The 24,447-nt window shown below is 34.5% G+C and overlaps 1 protein-coding gene across 2 annotated transcripts in view; it reads right to left on the minus strand.

Moving 5' to 3' along the window:
• The window catches only part of gpr135 (G protein-coupled receptor 135), a 26,947-nt gene extending 4,690 nt beyond the window's left edge, over positions 1–22,257 (minus strand). For both annotated transcript variants that reach the window (XM_061986901.2, XM_061986899.2), the window contains exon 1: positions 21,973–22,257. In XM_061986901.2, the coding sequence (XP_061842885.1) occupies positions 21,973–21,974 (2 nt within the window). In that variant the 5' untranslated portion in view covers positions 21,975–22,257. The remainder of the gene's footprint in view (positions 1–21,972) is intronic.
• Between the last annotated feature and the right edge of the window lie 2,190 nt (positions 22,258–24,447).

Below are 24,447 nucleotides of genomic sequence, written 5' to 3' on the forward strand. Positions count from 1 at the left end.
GTTTGACTACCTCTTTTCTTTTTGTCATCCCATTTCAACCGTCCCACTGTCTAAAAATGTTCCTAAGTCAAAACAAAAAAAACAAGTAGGTTTAGGAACTAGAAAAATTCCCGGTTTTCCCGAAATTCCATTACACAATTTCTCAATTAAAAAACTGTTACTACTTCAACATTTCTTGACCGATTTAAACAATTCCAACACCAACAAATTCAGCTCATTCAGGACATTCATGTTCCTAATCATTTTTTTTTTAAATCCAGATTTTCCCCAAATTTCCAGGAAGTTCCTATTGAAAGAAATGGGACATTTTTCAAAGTTGCACAATTTCCACATTTTTCAACCTGTTCAAACCATTCCAACATCAACACAGTCCACTCCTCCTGGACATTCAAACGACCATTTTTTCACGTTCAACAAATTTCCAGGAATTCCTGTTTTGTTTTGTTTTGTTTTTAACCCTATTTCCAACCTTCTTTGTTTGACTACTACTTCAACATTTCTTGACCGATTTAAACAATTCCAACACCAACAAATTCAGCTCATTCAGGACATTCATGTTCCTAATCATTTTTTTTTTTAAATCCAGATTTTCCCCAAATTTCCAGGAAGTTCCTATTGAAAAAAATTGGATATTTTTCAAAGTTGCACAATTTCCACATTTTTCAACCTGTTCAAACAATTCCAACATCAACACATTTCACTCATCCTGGACATTCAAACGACCATTTTTCCACGTTCAACAAATTTCCAGGAATTCCTGTTTTGAACCCTATTTCCAACCTTCTTTGTTTGACTACTACTTCAACATTTCTTGGCCGATTTAAACAATTCCAACACCAACAAATTCAGCTCATTCAGGACATTCATGTTACTAATCTTTTTTTTTTTTTAAATCCAGATTTTCCCCAAATTTCCAGGAAGTTCCTTTTGGAAGAAATGGGACATTTTTCAAAGTTGCACAATTTCCACATTTTTCAACCTGTTCAAACCATTCCAACATCAACACATTCCACTCATCCTGGACATTCAAACGACCATTTTTCCACGTTCAACAAATTTCCAGGAATTCCTGTTTTGAACCCTATTTCCAACCTTCTTTGTTTGACTACTACTTCAACATTTTTTGGCCGATTTAAACAATTCCAACACCAACAAATTCAGCTCATTCAGGACATTCATGTTCCTAATCATTTTTTTTTTAAATCCAGATTTTCCCCAAATTTCCAGGAAGTTCCTATTGAAAGAAATGGGACATTTTTCAAAGTTGCACAATTTCCACATTTTTCAACCTGTTCAAACCATTCCAACATCAACACAGTCCACTCCTCCTGGACATTCAAACGACCATTTTTTCACGTTCAACAAATTTCCAGGAATTCCTGTTTTGTTTTGTTTTGTTTTTAACCCTATTTCCAACCTTCTTTGTTTGACTACTACTTCAACATTTCTTGGCCGATTTAAACAATTCCAACACCAACAAATTCAGCTCATTCAGGACATTCATGTTCCTAATCATTTTTTTTTAATCCAAATTTTCCCCAAATTTCCAGGAAGTTCCTATTGAAAGAAATTGGACATTTTTCCAAGTTGCACAATTTCCACATTTTTCAACCTGTTCAAACCATTCCAACATCAACACAGTCCACTCCTCCTGGACATTCTAACGACCATTTTTCCACATTCAACAAATTTCCAGGAATTCCTGTTTCGAACCCTATTTCCAACCTTCTTTGTTTGACTACTACTTCAACATTTCTTGGCCGATTTAAACAATTCCAACACCAACAAATTCAGCTCATTCAGAAAATTCATGATAAAATTCATGTTTTGCCAATTCAGCTCATTCAAGACATTCGTGTTCCTAATCATTTTTTTTTCTAATCCAGATTTTCCCCAAATTTCCAGGAAGTTCCTATTGAAATGAATGGGACATTTTTCCAAGTTGCACAATTCCCACATTTTTCAACCTGTTCAAACCATTCCAACATCAACACAGTCCACTCCTCCTGGACATTCAAACTACCATTTTTCCACGTTCAACAAATTTCCAGGAATTCCTGTTTTGAACCCTATTTCCAACCTTCTTTGTTTGACTACTACTTCAACATTTCTTGACCGATTTAAACAATTCCAACACCAACAAATTCAGCTCATTCAAGACATTCATGTTCCTAATCTTTTTTTTTTTAATCCAGATTTTCCCCAAATTTCCAGGAAGTTCCTATTGAAAGAAATGGGACATTTTTCCAAGTTGCACAATTTCCACATTTTTCAACCTGTTCATACCATTCCAACATCAACACATTCCACTCATCCTGGACATTCAAACGACCATTTTTCCACGTTCAACACATTTCCAGGAATTCCTGTTTTGAACCCTATTTCCAACCTTCTTTGTTTGACTACTACTTCAACATTTCTTGACCGATATAAACAATTCCAACACCAAACAATTCAGCTCATTCAGAAAATTCATGATAAAATTCATGTTTTGCCAATTCAGCTCATTCAGGACATTCATGTTCCTAATCTTTTTTTTTTTTTTTTTTAATCCAGATTTTCCCCAAATTTCCAGGAAGTTCCTACTGAAAGAAACGGGACATTTTTCAAAGTTGCACAATTTCCACATTTTTCAACCTGTTCATACCATTCCAACATCAACACAGTCCACTCCTCCTGGACATTCAAACGACCATTTTTCCACGTTCAACACATTTCCAGGAATTCCTGTTTTGAACCCTATTTCCAACCTTCTTTGTTTGACTACTACTTCAACATTTCTTGACCGATATAAACAATTCCAACACCAACCAATTCAGCTCATTCAGAAAATTCATGATAAAATTCATGTTTTGCCAATTCAGCTCATTCAGGACATTCATGTTCCTAATCATTTTTTTTTTAAATCCAGATTTTCCCCAAATTTCCAGGAAGTTCCTTTTGGAAGAAATGGGACATTTTTCAAAGTTGCACAATTTCCACATTTTTCAACCTGTTCAAACAATTCCAACATCAACACAGTCCACTCCTCCTGGACATTAAAACGACCATTTTTCCACGTTCAACAAATTTCCAGGAATTCCTGTTTTGAACCCCATTTCAAACCTTCTTTGTTTGACTACTACTTCAACATTTCTTGACCGATTTAAACAATTCCAACACCAACAAATTCAGCTCATTCAGGACATTCATGTTCCTAATATTTTTTTTTTTAAATCCAGATTTTCCCCAAATTTCCAGGAAGTTCCTATTGAAAGAAACGGGACATTTTTCCAAGTTGCACAATTTCCACATTTTTCAACCTGTTCAAACAATTCTAACATCAACACAGTCCACTCCTCCTGGACATTCAAACGACCATTTTTCCACGTTCAACACATTTCCAGGAATTCCGGTTTTGTTTTGTTTTGAACACTACTTTCCAACCTTCTTTGTTTGACTACTACTTCAACATTTTTTGGCCGATTTAAACAATTCCAACACCAACAAATTCAGCTCATTCAGGACATTCAGGTTCATAATATATATATTTTTTTAAATCCAGATTTTCCCCAAATTTCCAGGAAGTTCCTATTGAAAGAAACGGGACATTTTTCCAAGTTGCACAATTTCCACATTTTTCAACCTGTTCAAACCATTCCAACATCAACACATTCCACTCCTCCTGGACATTCAAACTACCATTTTTCCACGTTCAACAAATTTCCAGGAATTCCTGTTTTGTTTTGTTTTGAACCCTATTTCCAACCTTCTTTGTTTGACTACTACTTCAACATTTTTTGGCCGATTTAAACAATTCCAACACCAACAAATTCAGCTCATTCAGGACATTCATGTTCCTAATCATTTTTTTTTTAATCCAGATTTTCCCCAAATTTCCAGGAAGTTCCTATTGAAAGAAATTGGACATTTTTCCAAGTTGCACAATTTCCACATTTTTCAACCTGTTCATACCATTCCAACATCAACACATTCCACTCCTCCTGGACATTCAAACGACCATTTTTCCACGTTCAACAAATTTCCAGGAATTCCTGTTTTGTTTTGTTTTGAACCCTATTTCCAAACCTTCTTTGTTTGACTACTACTTCAACATTTCTTGGCCGATTTAAACAATTCCAACACCAACAAATTCAGCTCATTCAGAAAATTCATGTTTTGCCAATTCAGCTCATTCAGGACATTCATGTTCCTAATAATTTTTTTTTTAATCCAGATTTTCCCCAAATTTCCAGGAAGTTCCTATTGAAAGAAATGGGACATTTTTCAAAGTTGCACAATTTCCACATTTGTCAACCTGTTCATACCATTCCAACATCAACACATTCCACTCATCCTGGACATTTAAACGACCATTTTTCCACGTTCAACAAATTTCCAGGAATTCCTGTTTTGAACCCCATTTCCAACCTTCTTTGTTTGACTACTACTTCAACATTTCTTGACCGATTTAAACAATTCCAACACCAACAAATTCAGCTCATTCAGGACATTCATGCTCCTAATCATTTTTTTTTTTTTTTTAAATCCAGATTTTCCCCAAATTTCCAGGAAGTTCCTATTGAAAGAAATGGGACATTTTTCCAAGTTGCACAATTTCCACATTTTTCAACCTGTTCATACCATTCCAACATCAACACAGTCCACTCCTCCTGGACATTCAAATGACCATTTTTCCACGTTCAACACATTTCCAGGAATTCCTGTTTTGTTTTGTTTCTAACCCTATTTCCAACCTTCTTTGTTTGACGACTACTTCAACATTTCTTGACCGATTTAAACAATTCCAACACTAACAAATTCAGCTTACTCAGGACATTCATGTTCCTAATCATTTTTTTTTTTTTATCCAGATTTTCCACAAATTTCCAGGAAGTTCCAATTGAAAGAAAAGGGACATTTTTCCAAGTTGCACAATTTCCACATTTTTCAACCTGTTCAAACAATTCCAACATCAACACAGTCCACTCATCCTGGACATTCAAACGACCATTTTTCCACGTTCAACAAATTTCCAGGAATTCCTGTTTTGTTTTGTTTGTAACCCTATTTCCAACCTTCTTTGTTTGACGACTACTTCAACATTTTTTGGCCGATTTAAACAATTCCAACACCAACAAATTCAGCTCATTCAGGACATTCATGTTCCTAATCATTTTTTTTTTTTTAAATCCAGATTTTCCCCAAATTTCCAGGAAGTTCCTTTTGGAAGAAATGGTACATTTTTCAAAGTTCCACCATTTCCACATTTTTCAACCTGTTCAAACCATTCCAACATCAACACATTCCACTCATCCTGGACATTCAAACGACCATTTTTCCACGTTCAACAAATTTCCAGGAATTCCTGTTTTGTTTTTAACCCTATTTCCAACCTTCTTTGTTTGACTACTACTTCAACATTTCTTGGCCGATTTAAACAATTCCAACACCAACAAATTCAGCTCATTCAGAAAATTCATGTTCCTAATCATTTTTTTTTTTTAAATCCAGATTTTCCCCAAATTTCCAGGAAGTTCCTTTTGGAAGAAATGGTACATTTTTCAAAGTTGCACCATTTCCACATTTTTCAACCTGTTCAAACCATTCCAACATCAACACATTCCACTCATCCTGGACATTCAAACGACCATTTTTCCACGTTCAACAAATTTCCAGGAATTCCTGTTTTGTTTTGTTTTGAACCCTATTTCCAACCTTCTTTGTTTGACTACTACTTCAACATTTCTTGACTGATATAAACAATTCCAACACCAACAAATTCAGCTCATTCAGGACATTCATGCTCCTAATCATTTTCTAAAAAAAAATCCAGATTTCCACCGAATTTCCAGGAAGTTCCCATTGAAATGAATGGGATATTTTTCAAACTTCCACCATTTCCACATTTTTCAACCTATTCCACCTTCAACACATTCCACTCATCCTGGATATTCAATCTACCATTTTTCTACATTCAACAAATTTCCAGGAATTCCTGTTTTTTTTTTTTTAACCCTATTTCCAACCTTTTTTGTTTGACTACCCCTTTTCTTTTTGTCATCCCATTTCAACTGTTCCACTGTCTAAAAATGTTCTTAGTCAGGACAAAAAAACAAGTTGGTTTAGGAACTAGAAACATTTCCGATTTTCCCGAAATTCCATTATACCATTTCTCAATTTAAAAACTGTTACTACTTCAACATTTCTTGACCGATTTAAACAATTCCAACACCAACAAATTCAGCTCATTCAGCACATTCATGCTGGTAATCATTTTCCAAAAAAATCCAGATTTTCCCCAAATTTCCAGGAAGTTCCTATTGAATTGAATGGACATTCAAACTACCATTTTTTCCACGTTCAACAAATTTCCAGGAAGTTCCCATTGAATGGGACATTTTTCCAAGTTGCACACTTCCCACATTTTTCAACCTACTCAAACCATTCCACCTTCAACTCATCCTGGACATTCAAACTAACCATTTTTCCACGTTCAACAAATTTCCAGGAAGTTTTATTGAAATGAATGGAACATTTTTCAAACTTCCACCATTTCCACATTTTTCAACCTGTTCAAACCATTCCAACATCAACACATTCCACTCATCCTGGACATTCAAACTACCATTTTTCTACGTTAAACACATTTCCAGGAATTCCTGTTTTGTTTTTTTAACCCTATTTCTAACCTTCTTTGTTTGACTACCCCTTTTCTTTTTGTCATCCCATTTCAACTGTTCCACTGTCTAAAATGTTTTTTTAGTCAGGACAAAAAAACAAGTTGGTTTAGGAACTAGAAACATTCCCGATTTCCCCGAAATTCCATAATACAATTTTTCAATTAAAAAACTGTTACTACTTCAACATTTCTTGACCGATTTAAACAATTCCAACACCAACCAATTCTGCTCATTCAGGACATTCATGCTCCTAATCATTTTTTTTTTTTAAATCCAGATTTTCCCCAAATTTCCAGGAAATTCCCATTGAAATGAATGGGACATTTTTCCAAGTTGCACACTTCCCACATTTTTCAACCTATTCAAACCATTCCACCTTCAACTCATCCTGGACATTCAAACTACCATTTTTCCACGTTCAACAAATTTCCAGGAAGTTTTATTGAAATGAATGGAACATTTTTCAAACTTCCACCATTTCCACATTTTTCAACCTGTTCAAACCATTCCAACATCAACACATTCCACTCATCCTGGACATTCAAACTACCATTTTTCTACGTTAAACACATTTCCAGGAATTCCTTTTTTTTTTTTTTACCCCTATTTCTAACCTTCTTTTTTTGACTACCCCTTTTCTTTTTGTCATCCCATTTCAACTGTTCCACTGTCTGAAATGTTTTTTTAGTCAGGACAAAAAAACAAGTTGGTTTAGGAACTAGAAACATTCCCGATTTCCCCGAAATTCCATAATACAATTTTTCAATTAAAAAACTGTTACTACTTCAACATTTCTTGACCGATTTAAACAATTCCAACACCAACCAATTCAGCTCATTCAGGACATACATGCTCCTAATCATTTCTTTTTTGAATCTAGATTTTCCCCAAATTTCCAGGAAGTTCCCATTGAAAGGAATGGGACATTTTTCCAAGTTGCACACTTCCCACATTTATCAACCTATTCAAACCATTTCACCTTCAACACATTCAACTCATCCTGGACATTCAAACTACCATTTTTCCACGTTCAACAAATTTCCAGGAAGATCCCATTGAATGGGGCATTTTTCGGAGTTGCACAATTCCCACATTTTGCAACCTATTCAAACCATTCCACCTTCAACACATTCAACTCATCCTGGACATTCAAACTACCATTTTTCCACGTTCAACAAATTTCCAGGAATTTATTTTATTTTTATTTTTTTTTACCCTATTTCCAACCTTCTTTGTTTGACTACCTCTTTTCTTTTTGTCATCCCATTTCAACCGTTCCACTGTCTAAAAATGTTCCTAAGTCAAAACAAAAAAAACAAGTAGGTTTAGGAACTAGAAAAATTCCCGGTTTTCCCGAAATTCCATTACACAATTTCTCAATTAAAAAACTGTTACTACTTCAACATTTCTTGACCGATTTAAACAATTCCAACACCAACCAATTCAGCCCATTCAGGACATTCATGCTCCCAATAATTTTCCCAAAACAATCTAGATTTTCCTTAAATTTCCAGGAAGTTCCTATTGAAATGAATGGGACATTTTTCCAAGTTGCACAATTTCCACATTTTTCAACCTGTTCAAACCATTCCAACATCAACACATTTCACTCCTCCTGGACATTCAAACGACCATTTTTCCACGTTCAACAAATTTCCAGGAATTCCTGTTTTGTTTTGAACCCTATTTCCAACCTTCTTTGTTTGACTACTACTTCAACATTTCTTGGCCGATTTAAACAATTCCAACACCAACCAATTCAGCTCATTCAGGACATTCATGCTCCTAATCATTTTCCACAACCATACAGATTTCCACCGAATTTCCAGGAAGTTCCCATTGAAATGAATGGGACATTTATCAAACTTCCACCATTTCCACATTTTTCAACCTATTCAAACCATTCCACCTTCAACACATTCAACTCATCCTGGACATTCAAACTACCATTTTTTCCACGTTCAACAAATTTCCAGGAAGTTCCCATTGCATGGGACATTTTTCCAAGTTGCACAATTCCCACATTTTGCAACCTATTCAAACCATTCCACCTTCAACACATTCAACTCATCCTGGACATTCAAACTACCATTTTTCCACGTTCAACAAATTTCCAGGAATTTATTTTATTTTTATTATTTTTTACCCTATTTCCAACCTTCTTTGTTTGACTACCCCTTTTCTTTTTCTCATCCCATTTCAACCGTCCCACTGTCTAAAAATGTTCCTAAGTCAAAACAAAAAAAACAAGTAGGTTTAGGAACTAGAAAAATTCCCGGTTTTCCCGAAATTCCATTACACAATTTCTCAATTAAAAAACTGTTACTACTTCAACATTTCTTGACCGATTTAAACAATTCCAACACCAACCAATTCAGCCCATTCAGGACATTCATGCTCCCAATCATTTTCCCAAAACAATCTAGATTTTCCTTAAATTTCCAGGAAGTTCCTATTGAAATGAATGGGACATTTTTCCAAGTTGCACAATTTCCACATTTTTCAACCTGTTCAAACCATTCCAACATCAACACATTTCACTCCTCCTGGACATTCAAACGACCATTTTTCCACGTTCAACAAATTTCCAGGAATTCCTGTTTTGTTTTGTTTGTAACCCTATTTCCAACCTTCTTTGTTTGACTACTACTTCAACATTTCTTGACCGATTTAAACAATTCCAACACCAACAAATTCAGCTCATTCAGGACATGTATGTTCCTAATCTTTTTTTTTTTTTTTTTTTTTTAATTCAGATTTTCCCCAAATTTCCAGGAAGTTCCTATTGAAAGAAATGGGACATTTTTCAAAGTTGCACAATTTCCACATTTTTCAACCTGTTCAAACCATTCCAACATCAACACAGTCCACTCCTCCTGGACATGCAAACGACCATTTTTCCACATTCAACAAATTTCCAGGAATTCCTGTTTTGTTTTGTGTTTAACCCTATTTCCAACCTTCTTTGTTTGACTACTACTTCAACATTTCTTGACCGATTTAAACAATTCCAACACCAGCCAATTCAGCTCATTCAAGACATTCATGCTCCTAATCATTTTCCAAAAACAATCCAGATTTCCACCGAATTTCCAGGAAGTTCCCATTGAAATGAATGGGACATTTATCAAACTTCCACCATTTCCACATTTTTCAACCTATTCAAACCATTCCACCTTCAACACATTCAACTCATCCTGGACATTCAAACTACCATTTTTTCCACGTTCAACAAATTTCCAGGAAGTTCCCATTGAATGGGACATTTTTCCAAGTTGCACAATTCACACATTTTGCAACCTATTCAAACCATTCCACCTTCAACACATTCAACTCATCCTGGACATTCAAACTACCATTTTTCCACGTCCAACAAATTTCCAGGAATTTATTTTTATTTTTATTTTTTTTTACCCTATTTCCAACCTTCTTTGTTTGACTACCTCTTTTTTTTTTGTCATCCCATTTCAACCGTCCCACTGTCTAAATGTTTCTTAGTCAGGACAAAAAAAAACAGTCGCTTTAGGAACTAGAAACATTCCCAGTTTTCCCGAAATTCCGTAATACCATTTTCCAATTAAAAAACTGTTACTACTTCAACATTTCTTGACCGATTTAAACAATTCCAACACCAACCAATTCAGCTCATTCAGGACATTCATGCTCCTAATCATTTTTTTTTTAAATCCAGATTTTCCACAAAATTTCCAGGAAATTCCCATTGAAATGAATGGGACATTTTTCCAAGTTGCACACTTCCCACATTTTTCAACCTATTCAAACCATTCCACCTTCAACACATTCAACTCATCCTGGACATTCAAACTACCATTTTTCCACGTTCAACAAATTTCCAGGAAGATCCCATTGAATGGGACATTTTTCCAAGTTGCACAATTCCCACATTTTTCAACCTATTCAAACCACTCCACCTTCAACACATTCAAGTCATCCTGGACATTCAAACTACCATTTTTCCACGTTCAACACATTTCCAGGAATTTTTTTTTTTTTTTTTTACCCTATTTCCAACCTTCTTTGTTTGACTACCCCTTTTCTTTTTCTCATCCCATTTCAACCGTCCCACTGTCTAAAAATGTTTCTTAGTCAGGACAAAAAAAACAAGTAGGTTTAGGAACTAGAAACATTCCCGGTTTTCCTGAAATTCCATTACACAATTTCTCAATTAAAAAACTGCTACTACTTCAACATTTCTTGACCGATTTAAACAATTCCAACACCAACCAATTCAGCTCATTCATGCTCGTAATCATTTTCCAAAAAAATCCAGATTTTCCCCAAATTTCCAGGAAGTTCCCCAAATTTCCAGGAAGTTCCCATTGAATTGAATGGAACATTTTTCCAAGTTGCACACTTCCCACATTTTTCAACCTACTCAAACCATTCCACCTTCAACACATTCAACTCATCCTGGACATTCAAACTAACTATTTTTCCACGTTCAACAAATTTCCAGGAAGTTTTATTGAAATGAATGGAACCTTTTTCAAACTTCCACCATTTCCACATTTTTCAACCTGTTCAAACCATTCCAACATCAACACATTCCACTCATCCTGGACATTCAAACTACCATTTTTCTACGTTAAACACATTTCCAGGAATTCCTGTTTTGTTTTTTTAACTCTATTTCTAACCTTCTTTGTTTGACTACCCCTTTTCTTTTTTTCTTTTCACTGTCTAAATGTTTTCTTAGTCAGGACTAAAAAACAAGTTGGTTTAGGAACTAGAAACATTCCCGATTTCCCCGAAATTCCATAATACAATTTTTCCATTAAAAAACTGTTACTACTTCAACATTTCTTGACCGATTTAAACAATTCCAACACCAACCAATTCAGCTCATTCAGGACATTCATGATCCTAATAATTTTCTTTTTTAATCCAGATTTCCCCCCAAATTTCCAGGAAATTCCCATTGAAATGAATGGGACATTTTTCCAAGTTGCACACTTCCCACATTTTTCCAACCTATTCAAACCATTTCACCTTCAACACATTCAACTCATCCTGGACATTCAAACTACCATTTTTCCACGTTCAACAAATTTCCAGGAAGATCCCATTGAATGGGGCATTTTTCCGAGTTGCACACTTCCCACATTTATCAACCTATTCAAACCATTTGACCTTCAACACATTCAACTCATCCTGGACATTCAAACTACCGTTTTTTCCATGTTCAACAAATTTCCAGGAAGTTCCCATTGAATGAGACATTTTTCCAAGTTGCACAATTCACACATTTTGTAACCTATTCAAACCATTCCACCTTCAACACATTCAACTCATCCTGGACATTCAAACTACCATTTTTCCACATTCAACAAATTTCCAGGAATTTTTTTTATTTTTTTTATTTTTTTTACCCTATTTCCAACCTTCTTTGTTTGACTACCCCTTTTCTTTTTCTCATCCCATTTCAACCGTCCCACTGTCTAAAAATGTTCCTAAGTCAAAACAAAAAAAACAAGTAGGTTTAGGAACTAGAAACATTCCCGGTTTTCCCGAAATTCCATTACACAATTTCTCAATTAAAAAACTGTTACTACTTCAACATTTCTTGACCGATTTAAACAATTCCAACACCAACAAATTCAGCTCATTCAGGACATTCATGTTCCTAATAATTTTTTTTTTTAATCCAGATTTTCCCCAAATTTCCAGGAAGTTCCTATTGAAAGAAATGGGACATTTTTCCAAGTTGCACAATTTCCACATTTTTCAACCTGTTCAAACAATTCCAACATCAACACATTCCACTCATCCTGGACATTCAAACGACCATTTTTCCACGTTCAACAAATTTCCAGGAATTACTGTTTTGTTTTGTTTGTAACCTTATTTCCAACCTTCTTTGTTTGACTACTACTTCAACATTTCTTGACCGATTTAAACAATTCCAACACCAGCCAATTCAGCTCATTCAGGACATTCATGCTCCTAATCATTATTTTTTTAAATCCAGATTTTCCCCAAATTTCCAGGAAGTTCCTTTTGGAAGAAATGGGACATTTTTCAAAGTTGCACAATTTCCACATTTTTCAACCTGTTCAAACAATTCTAACATCAACACAGTCCACTCCTCCTGGACATTCAAACGACCATTTTTCCACGTTCAACAAATTTCCAGGAATTCCTGTTTTGTTTTGAACCCTATTTCCAACCTTCTTTGTTTGACGACTACTTCAACATTTCTTGACCGATTTAAACAATTCCAACACCAACAAATTCAGCTCATTCAGGACATTCATGTTCCTAATCATTATTTTTTTTTAAATCCAGATTTTCCCCAAATTTCCAGGAAGTTCCTTTTGGAAGAAATGGGACATTTTTCAAAGTTGCACAATTTCCACATTTTTCAACCTGTTCAAACAATTCTAACATCAACACAGTCCACTCCTCCTGGACATTCAAACTACCATTTTTCCACGTTCAACAAATTTCCAGGAATTCCTCTTTTGTTTTGTTTCTAACCCTATTTCCAACCTTCTTTGTTTGACGACTACTTCAACATTTCTTGACCGATTTAAACAATTCCAACACCAACAAATTCAGCTCATTCAGGACATTCAGGTTCCTAATCTTTTTTTTTCTTTAAATCCAGATTTTCCCCAAATTTCCAGGAAGTTCCTATTGAAAGAAATGGGACATTTTTCAAAGTTGCACAATTTCCACATTTTTCAACCTGTTCATACCATTCCAACATCAACACAGTCCACTCCTCCTGGACATTCAAACGACCATTTTTCCACGTTCAACAAATTTCCAGGAATTCCTGTTTTGAACCCTATTTCCAACCTTCTTTGTTTGACTACTACTTCAACATTTCTTGACCGATTTAAACAATTCCAACACCAACAAATTCAGCTCATTCAGGACATTCAGGTTCCTAATCTTTTTTTTTTTTTAATCCAGATTTTCCCCAAATTTCCAGGAAGTTCCTATTGAAAGAAATGGGACATTTTTCCAAGTTGCACAATTTCCACATTTTTCAACCTGTTCAAACAATTCCAACATCAACACAGTCCACTCATCCTGGACATTCAAACGACCATTTTTCCACGTTCAACACATTTCCAGGAATTCCTGTTTTGTTTTGTTTCTAACCCTATTTCCAACCTTCTTTGTTTGACTACTACTTCAACATGTTTTGGCCGATTTAAACAATTCCAACACCAACAAATTCAGCTCATTCAGGACATTCAGGTTCCTAATCATTTTTTTTTTTTAAATCCAGATTTTCCCCAAATTTCCAGGAAGTTCCTTTTGGAAGAAATGGGACATTTTTCAAAGTTGCACAATTTCCACATTTTTCAACCTGTTCAAACAATTCTAACATCAACACAGTCCACTCCTCCTGGACATTCAAACTACCATTTTTCCACGTCAACAAATTTCCAGGAATTCCTGTTTTGTTTTGTTTTGAACCCTATTTCCAACCTTCTTTGTTTGACTACTACTTCAACATTTCTTGGCCGATTTAAACAATTCCAACACCAACCAATTTAGCTCATTCAGAAAATTCATGATAAAATTCATTTTTTGCCAATTCAGCTCATTCAAGACATTCATGTTCCTAATCATTTTTTTTTAAATCCAGATCTTCCCCAAATTTCCAGGAAGTTCCTATAGAAAGAAATGGGACATTTTTCCAAGTTGCACAATTTCCACATTTTTCAACCTGTTCAAACCATTCCAACATCAACACATTCCACTCATCCTGGACATTCAAACGACCATTTTTCCACGTTCAACAAATTTCCAGGAATTCCTGTTTTGTTTTGTTTTGAACCCTATTTCCAACCTTCTTTGTTTGACGACTACTTCAACATTTCTTGGCCGATTTAAACAATTCCAACACCAACAAATTCAGCTCATTCAGGACATTCATGCTCCTAATCATTTTTTTTTTTTAATTCAGATTTTCCCCAAATTTCCAGGAAGTTCCTATTGAAATGAATGGGACATTTTTCCAAGTTGCACAATTCCCACATTTTTCAACCTGTTCAAACAATTCCAACATCAACACAGTCCACTCCTCCTGGACATTCAAACGACCATTTTTCCACATTCAACAAATTTCCAGGAATTCCTGTTTTGTTCTGTTTGTAACCCTATTTCCAACCTTCTTTGTTTGACGACTACTTCAACATTTCTTGACCGATTTAAACAATTCCAACACCAACAAATTCAGCTCATTCAGGACATTCAGGTTCCTAATCTTTTTTTTTTTTTAAATCCAGATTTTCCCCAAATTTCCAGGAAGTTCTTATTGAAAGAAATGGGACATTTTTCCAAGTTGCACAATTTCCACATTTTTCAACCTGTTCAAACAATTCCAACATCAACACAGTCCACTCCTCCTGGACATTCAAACTACTATTTTTCCACGTTCAACACATTTCCAGGAATTCCTGTTTTATTTTGTTTTGAACCCTATTTCCAACCTTCTTTGTTTGACGACTACTTCAACATTTCTTGACCGATTTAAACAATTCCAACACCAACAAATTCAGCTCATTCAGGACATTCATGTTCCTAATCTTTTTTTTTTTTTTAATCCAGATTTCCCCCAAATTTCCAGGAAGTTCCTATTGAAAGAAATGGGACATTTTTCCAAGTTGCACAATTTCCACATTTTTCAACCTGTTCAAACAATTCCAACATCAACACAGTCCACTCCTCCTGGAAATTCAAACGACCATTTTTCCACGTTCAACAAATTTCCAGGAATTCCTGTTTTGAACCCCATTTCCAACCTTCTTTGTTTGACTACTACTTCAACATTTCTTGAGCGATTTAAACAATTCCAACACCAACAAATTCAGCTCATTCAGGACATTCAGGTTCCTAATAATTTTTTTTTTTTTTAAATCAAGATTTTCCCCAAATTTCCAGGAAGTTCCTTTTGGAAGAAATGGGACATTTTTCAAAGTTGCACAATTTCCACATTTTTCAACCTGTTCAAACAATTCTAACACCAACACAGTCCACTCCTCCTGGACATTCAAACGACTATTTTTCCACGTTCTACAAATTTCCAGGAATTACTGTTTTGTTATGTTTTTAACCCTATTTCCAACCTTCTTTGTTTGACTACTACTTCAACATTTCTTGGCCGATGTAAACAATTCCAACACCAACAAATTCAGCTCATTCAGGACATTCAGGTTCCTAATCATTATTTTTTTTTAAATCCAGATTTTCCCCAAATTTCCAGGAAGTTCCTTTTGGAAGAAATGGGACATTTTTCAAAGTTGCACAATTTCCACATTTTTCAACCTGTTCAAACAATTCCAACATCAACACAGTCCACTCCTCCTGGAAATTCAAACGACCATTTTTCCACGTTCAACAAATTTCCAGGAATTCCTGTTTTGTTCTGTTTCTAACCTTATTTCAACCTTCTTTGTTTGACGACTACTTCAACATTTCTTGACCGATATAAACAATTACAACACCAACAAATTCAGCTCATTCAGAAAATTCATGATAAAATTCATTTTTTGCCAATTCAGCTCATTCAAGACATTTATGTTCCTAATCATTTTTTTTTAAATCCATATTTTCCCCAAATTTCCAGGAAGTTCCTATTGAAAGAAATGGGACATTTTTCAAAGTTGCACAATTTCCACATTTTTCAACCTGTTCATACCATTCCAACATCAACACAGTCCACTCCTCCTGGACATTCAAACGACCATTTTTCCACGTTCAACAAATTTCCAGGAATTCCTGTTTTGAACCCTATTTCCAACCTTCTTTGTTTGACTACTACTTCAACATTTCTTGACCGATTTAAACAATTCCAACACCAACAAATTCAGCTCATTCAGGACATTTATGTTCCTAATCTTTTTTTTTTTTTTTTTAATCCAGATTTTCCCCAAATTTCCAGGAAGTTCCTATTGAAAGAAATGGGACATTTTTCCAAGTTGCACAATTTCCACATTTTTCAACCTGTTCAAACAATTCCAACATCAACACAGTCCACTCCTCCTGGACATTCAAACGACCATTTTTCCACGTTCAACACATTTCCAGGAATTACTGTTTTGTTTTGTTTTTAACCCTATTTTCAACCTTCTTTGTTTGACTACTACTTCAACATTTCTTGACAGATTTAAACAATTCCAACACCAACCAATTCAGCTCATTCAGGACATTCATGCTCCGAATCATTTTCCAAAAAAAACCCCAGATTTCCCCCGAATTTCCAGGAAGTTCCCATTGAAATGAATGGGACATTTTTCAAACTTCCACCATTTCCACATTTTTCAACCTATTCAAACCATTCCACCCTCAACACATTCCACTCATCATGGACATTCAATCTACCATTTTTCTACATTCAACAAATTTCCAGGAATTCCTGTTTTGGTTTTTTTTAACCCTATTTAGGGACGGCGTGGCGCAGTGGGAGAGTAGCCGTGCGCAACCCGAGGGTCCCTGGTTCAATCCCCACCTAGTACCAACCTCGTCATGTCCGTTGTGTCCTGAGCAAGACACTTCACCCTTGCTCCTGATGGGTGCTGGTTAGCGCCTTGCATGGCAGCTCCCTCCATCAGTGTGTGAATGTGTGTGTGAATGGGTAAATGTGGAAGTAGTGTCAAAGCGCTTTGAGTACCTTGAAGGTAGAAAAGCGCTATACAAGTACAACCCATTTATCATTTATTTATTTCCAACCTTTTTTGTTTGACTACCCCTTTTCTTTTTGTCATCCCATTTCAACTGTTCCACTGTCTAAAAATGTTTCTTAGTCAGGACAAAAAAACAAGTTGGTTTAGGAACTAGAAACATTTCCGATTTTCCCGAAATTCCATTATACCATTTCTCAATTTAAAAACTGTTACTACTTCAACATTTCTTGACCGATTTAAACAATTCCAACACCAACAAATTCAGCTCATTCAGCACATTCATGCTGGTAATCATTTTCCAAAAAAATCCAGATTTTCCCCAAATTTCCAGGAAGTTCCTATTGAATTGAATGGAACATTTTTCCAAGTTGCACACTTCCCACATTTTTCAACCTACTCAAACCATTCCACCTTCAACACATTCAACTCATCCTGGACATTCAAACTAACCATTTTTCCACGTTCAACAAATTTCCAGGAAGTTTTATTGAAATGAATGGAACATTTTTCAAACTTCCACCATTTCCACATTTTTCAACCTGTTCAAACCATTCCAACATCAACACATTCCACTCATCCTGGACATTCAAACTACCATTTTTCTACGTTAAACACATTTCCAGGAATTCCTGTTTTGTTTTTTTAACCCTATTTCTAACCTTCTTTGTTTGACTACCCCTTTTCTTTTTGTCATCCCATTTCAACCGTTCCACTGTCTAAAATGTTTTTTTAGTCAGGACAAAAAAACAAGTTGGTTTAGGAACTAGAAACATTCCCGATTTTCCCGAAATTCCATTATACCATTTCTCAATTTAAAAACTGTTACTACTCCAACATTTCTTGACCGATTTAAACAATTCCAACACCAACAAATTCAGCTCATTCAGCACATTCATGCTCGTAATCATTTTCCAAAAAAATCCAGATTTTCCCTAAATTTCCAGGAAGTTCCCATTGAATTGAATGGAACATTTTTCCAAGTTGCACACTTCCCACATTTTTCAACCTACTCAAACCATTCCACCTTCAACACATTAAACTCATCCTGGACATTCAAACTAACCATTTTTCCACGTTCAACAAATTTCCAGGAAGTTTTATTGAAATGAATGGAACATTTTTCAAATTTCCACCATTTCCACATTTTTCAACCTGTTCAAACCATTCCAACATCAACACATTCCACTCATCCTGGACATTCAAACTACCAAAAACTACATTTTTTTCCAGGAATTCCTTTTTTTTTTTTTTTAACCCTATTTCTAACCTTCTTTGTTTGACTACCCCTTTTCTTTTTGTCATCCCATTTCAACTGTTCCACTGTCTGAAATGTTTTCTTAGTCAGGACTAAAAAACAAGTTGGTTTAGGAACTAGAAACATTCCCGATTTCCCCGAAATTCCATAATACAATTTTTCAATTAAAAAACTGTTACTACTTCAACATTTCTTGACCGATTTAAACAATTCCAACACCAACCAATTCAGCTCATTCAGGACATTCATGCTCCTAATCATTTCTTTTTTAAATCTAGATTTTCCCCAAATTTCCAGGAAGTTCCCATTGAAAGGAATGGGACATTTTTCCAAGTTGCACACTTCCCACATTTATCAACCTATTCAAACCATTCCACCTTCAACACATTCAACTCATCCTGGACATTCAAACTACCATTTTTCCACGTTCAACACATTTCCTGGAAGTTCCCATTGAATCGAATGGGACATTTTTCCAAGTTGCACAATTCCCACATTTTTCAACCTATTCAAACCATTCCACCTTCAACACATTCAACTCATCCTGGACATTCAAACTACCATTTTTTCCACGTTCAACAAATTTCCAGGAAGTTCCCATTGAATGGGACATTTTTCCAAGTTGCACAATTCACACATTTTGCAACCTATTCAAACCACTCCACCTTCAACACATTCAACTCATCCTGGACATTCAAACTACCATTTTTCCACGTTCAACAAATTTCCATGAATTTATTTTATTTTTATTTTTTTTACCCTATTTCCAACCTTCTTTGTTTGACTACCTCTTTTCTTTTTGTCATCCCATTTCAACCGTTCCACTGTCTAAATGTTTCTTAGTCAGCACAACAACAAAAAACAGTCGCTTTAGGAACTAGAAACATTCCCAGTTTTCCCGAAATTCCGTAATACCATTTTCCAATTAAAAAACTGTTACTACTTCAACATTTCTTGACAGATTTAAACAATTCCAACACCAACCAATTCAGCTCATTCAGGACATTCATGCTCCTAATCATTTTCCAAAAAAAAAATCCAGATTTCCACCGAATTTCCAGGAAGTTCCCATTGAAATGAATGGGATATTTTTCAAACGTCCACCATTTCCACATTTTTCAACCTATTCAAACCATTTCACCTTCAACACATTCAACTCATCCTGGACATTCAAACTAACCATTTTTCCACGTTCAACAAATTTCCAGGAAGTTCCCATTGAAATGAATGAAACATTTTTCAAACTTCCACCATTTCCACATTTTTCAACCTGTTCAAACCATTCCAACATCAACACATTCCACTCATCCTGGACATTCAAACTACCATTTTTCTACGTTAAACACATTTCCAGGAATTCCTGTTTTGTTTTTTTAACCCTATTTCTAACCTTCTATGTTTGACTACCCCTTTTCTTTTTGTCATCCCATTTCAACTGTTCCACTGTCTGAAATGTTTTCTTAGTCAGGACTAAAAAACAAGTTGGTTTAGGAACTAGAAACATTCCCGATTTCCCCGAAATTCCATAATACAATTTTTCAATTAAAAAACTGTTACTACTTCAACATTTCTTGACCGATTTAAACAATTCCAACACCAACCAATTCAGCTCATTCAGGACATTCATGCTCCTAATCATTTTTTTTTTAAATCCAGATTTTCCACAAAATTTCCAGGAGATTCCCATTGAAATGAATGGGACATTTTTCCAAGTTGCACACTTCCCACATTTTTCAACCTATTCAAACCATTCCACCTTCAACACATTCAACTCATCCTGGACATTCAAACTACCATTTTTCCACATTCAACACATTTCCTGGAAGTTCCCATTGAATCGAATGGGACATTTTTCCAAGTTGCACAATTCCCACATTTTTCAACCTATTCAAACCATTCCACCTTCAACACATTCAACTCATCCTGGACATTCAAACTACTGTTTTTCCACGTTCAACAAATTTCCCATCCATCCATCCATCCATGGATGGATGGAACAAATTTCCAGGAATTTTTTTTTTTTTAACCCTATTTCCAACCTTCTTTGTTTGACTACCCCTTTTCTTTTTCTCATCCCATTTCAACCGTCCCACTGTCTAAAAATGTTTCTTAGTCAGGACAAAAAAAAACAAGTAGGTTTAGGAACTAGAAAAATTCCCGGTTTTCCCGAAATTCCATTACACAATTTCTCAATTAAAAAACTGTTACTACTTCAACATTTCTTGACTGATTTAAACAATTCCAACACCAACCAATTCAGCCCATTCAGGACATTCATGCTCCCAATCATTTTCCCAAAACAATCCAGATTTTCCTCAAATTTCCAGGAAGTTCCTATTGAAATGAATGGGACATTTTTCCAAGTTGCACAATTCCCACATTTTTCAACCTGTTCAAACCATTCCAACATCAACACATTTCACTCCTCCTGGACATTCAAACGACCATTTTTCCACGTTCAACAAATTTCCAGGAATTCCTGTTTTGTTTTGTTTTGAACCCCATTTCCAACCTTCTTTGTTTGACTACTACTTCAACATTTCTTGGCCGATTTAAACAATTCCAACACCAACAAATTCAGCTCATTCAGGACAATCGTGCTCCTAATCATTTTCCACAACCATACAGATCTCCACCGAATTTCCAGGAAGTTCCCATTGAAATGAATGGGACATTTTTCAAACTTCCACCATTTCCACATTTTTCAACCTATTCAAACCATTCCACCTTCAACACATTCAACTCATCCTGGACATTCAAACTACCATTTTTTCCACGTTCAACAAATTTCCAGGAAGTTCCCATTGAATGGGACATTTTTCCAAGTTGCACAATTCCCACATTTTTCAACCTATCCAAACCATTCCACCTTCAACACATTCAACTCATCCTGGACATTCAAACTACTGTTTTTCCACGTTCAACACATTTCCAGGATTTTTTTTTTTTTTTTAACCCTATTTCCAACCTTCTTTGTTTGACTACCCCTTTTCTTTTTCTCATCCCATTTCAACCGTCCCACTGTCTAAAAATGTTTCTTAGTCAGGACAAAAAAAACAAGTAGGTTTAGGAACTGGAAAAATTCCCGGTTTTCCCGAAATTCCATTACACAATTTCTCAATTAAAAAACTGTTACTACTTTAACATTTCTTGACCGATTTAAACGATTCCAACACCAACCAATTCAGGACATTCATGCTCCCAATCATTTTCCCAAAAAAATCCATATTTTCCTCAAATTTCCAGGAAGTTCCCATTGAAATGAATGGGACATTTTTCCAAGTTGCACAATTCCCACATTTTTCAACCTGTTCAAACCATTCCAACATCAACACATTTCACTCCTCCTGGACATTCAAACTAAGACTGACATATTTGAGTGAAAACTCACATGAAGTTGATCAGTTTGTGTTTGGACGTCCTTAGCTGGCAGGTGGCGGCGCTTTGATGTTGAAGTCAACAGTTAGCTACCGTCACGTGACAACTGCGACTTTGTTGTCTTCATCCTCCATCCTTCCTCCGCAAAGACAACATGTCCGTATTTTCCATCCGTGTGTCACCGGGTTATATTGACGACGTCCTCGCACTGCTGTCTCATTAACGAGCACAGATGTTCACTCGCCATTTTGCTCTCGTCTCCGTCTTTATCTTCCGCCGAGGCCACGCCTTCTTTTTGTGGTGTGACGTCAACTGGGTTGCCACGGTAACACCGCTTGCGCGCGCATCTGCATCTTTTGTCGGGTAAAAGAGAAATGTACACTAAAGTCATTGGCACAGTACGGTCGCCCCAAGACACGATAAATAACATAACATAACATAACATAACATAAATAACATAACATAACATAAAGATAAATAAATAACACAAGACCCGATAAATAACAATAAATAACATAACATAACATAACATAACATAACATAATATAACATAACATAACATAACATAACACAACAAAAAATAACGATAAATAACATAAATAGCATAACATAAATAACATAACATAACATAACATAACATAACATAGCGATAAATAAATAACACAAGACCTGATAAATAACGATAAATAACATAACATAACATAACATAACATAACATAACATAACATAACATAACATAAAATAATGATAAATAACGTAAATAACATAACATAAATAACATAACATAAATAACATAACATAACATAACATAACATAACATAACATAAAATAACGATAAATAACATAAATAACATAACATAAATAACATAACATAACATAACATTAAATAACGATAAATAAAGATAAATAACGTAACATAAATAATATAACATAACATAACATAAAACAATGATAAATAACACAAGACCTGATGAATAACATAAATAACATAAATAACATAACATAAATAATATAACATAACATAACATAAAACAATGATAAATAACACAAGACCTGATAAATAACGATAAATAACATACATAACATAACATAATATAAAATAATGATACATAACGATAAATAACATAAATAACATAACATAAATAAAATAACATAACATAACATAGCATAATATAACATAAAATAACGATAAATAACATAAATAACATAACATAAATAACATAACATAACATACCATAATATAACATAAAATAACGATAAATAACGATAAATAACATAAATAACATAAATAACATAAATAACATGACATAAATAAAATAACATAACATAACATAGCATAATATAACATAAAATAACGATAAATAACGATAAATAACATAAATAACATAACATAAATAACATAACATACCATAATATAACATAAAATAACGATAAATAATGATAAATAACATAAATAACATAACATAAATAACATATCATAACATAACATAAAATAATGATAAATAACGTAAATAACATAACATAAATAACATAACATAACATAACATAAGATAACGAGCAATAACATAAATAACACAAATAACATAACATAACATAAAATAACGATACATAAAGATAAATAACGTAACAAATAATATAACATAACATAACATAAAACAATGATAAATAACACAAGACCTGATAAATAACGATAAATAACATAAATAACATAACATAATATAACATAACATAATATAACATAACATAATATAAAATAACGATTCATAACGATAAATAACATAAATAACATAACATAAATAAAATAACATAACATAACATAGCATAATATAACATAAAATAACGATAAATAACGATAAATAACATAAATTACATAACTTAGATAACATAACATAACATAAAATAACATAAAATAATGATAAATAACACAAGACCCGATAAATAACGATAAAAAACATAAATAACATAAATAACATAACATAACATAACATAACATAAGATAAAATAATGATAACTAACGATAAATAATGATAAATAACACAAGATAAATAAATAAACCCGATAAATAACTAAATATTAACATAAATAAAATAACATAACATAATATAACATAACATAACATTACATAACATAACATAACATAACATAACATAACATAACATAACATAATATAACATAAAATAACGATAAATAATGATAAATAACACCAGACCCGATAAATAACATAAATAACATAACATAAATAACATAACATAACATAACATGGTTTGGGCATCTGGTCAAGATGCCACCCGAACACCTCCCTAGGGAGGTGTTTAGGGCACTTCTGACCGGTAGGAGGCCACGGGGAAGACCGAGGACACGTTGGAAAGACTGGGAACGCCTCGGGATCCCCCGGGAGGAGATGGATGAAGTGGCTGGGGAGAAGAAAGGCTGGGCTTCTCTGCTTAGGCTGCTGCCCCCGCGACCCGACCTCGGATAAGCGGAAGAA

Source organism: Nerophis lumbriciformis, linkage group LG26 (assembly GCF_033978685.3).
Source record: "Nerophis lumbriciformis linkage group LG26, RoL_Nlum_v2.1, whole genome shotgun sequence".
NCBI classification, from domain to species: Eukaryota; Metazoa; Chordata; class Actinopteri; order Syngnathiformes; family Syngnathidae; genus Nerophis; species Nerophis lumbriciformis.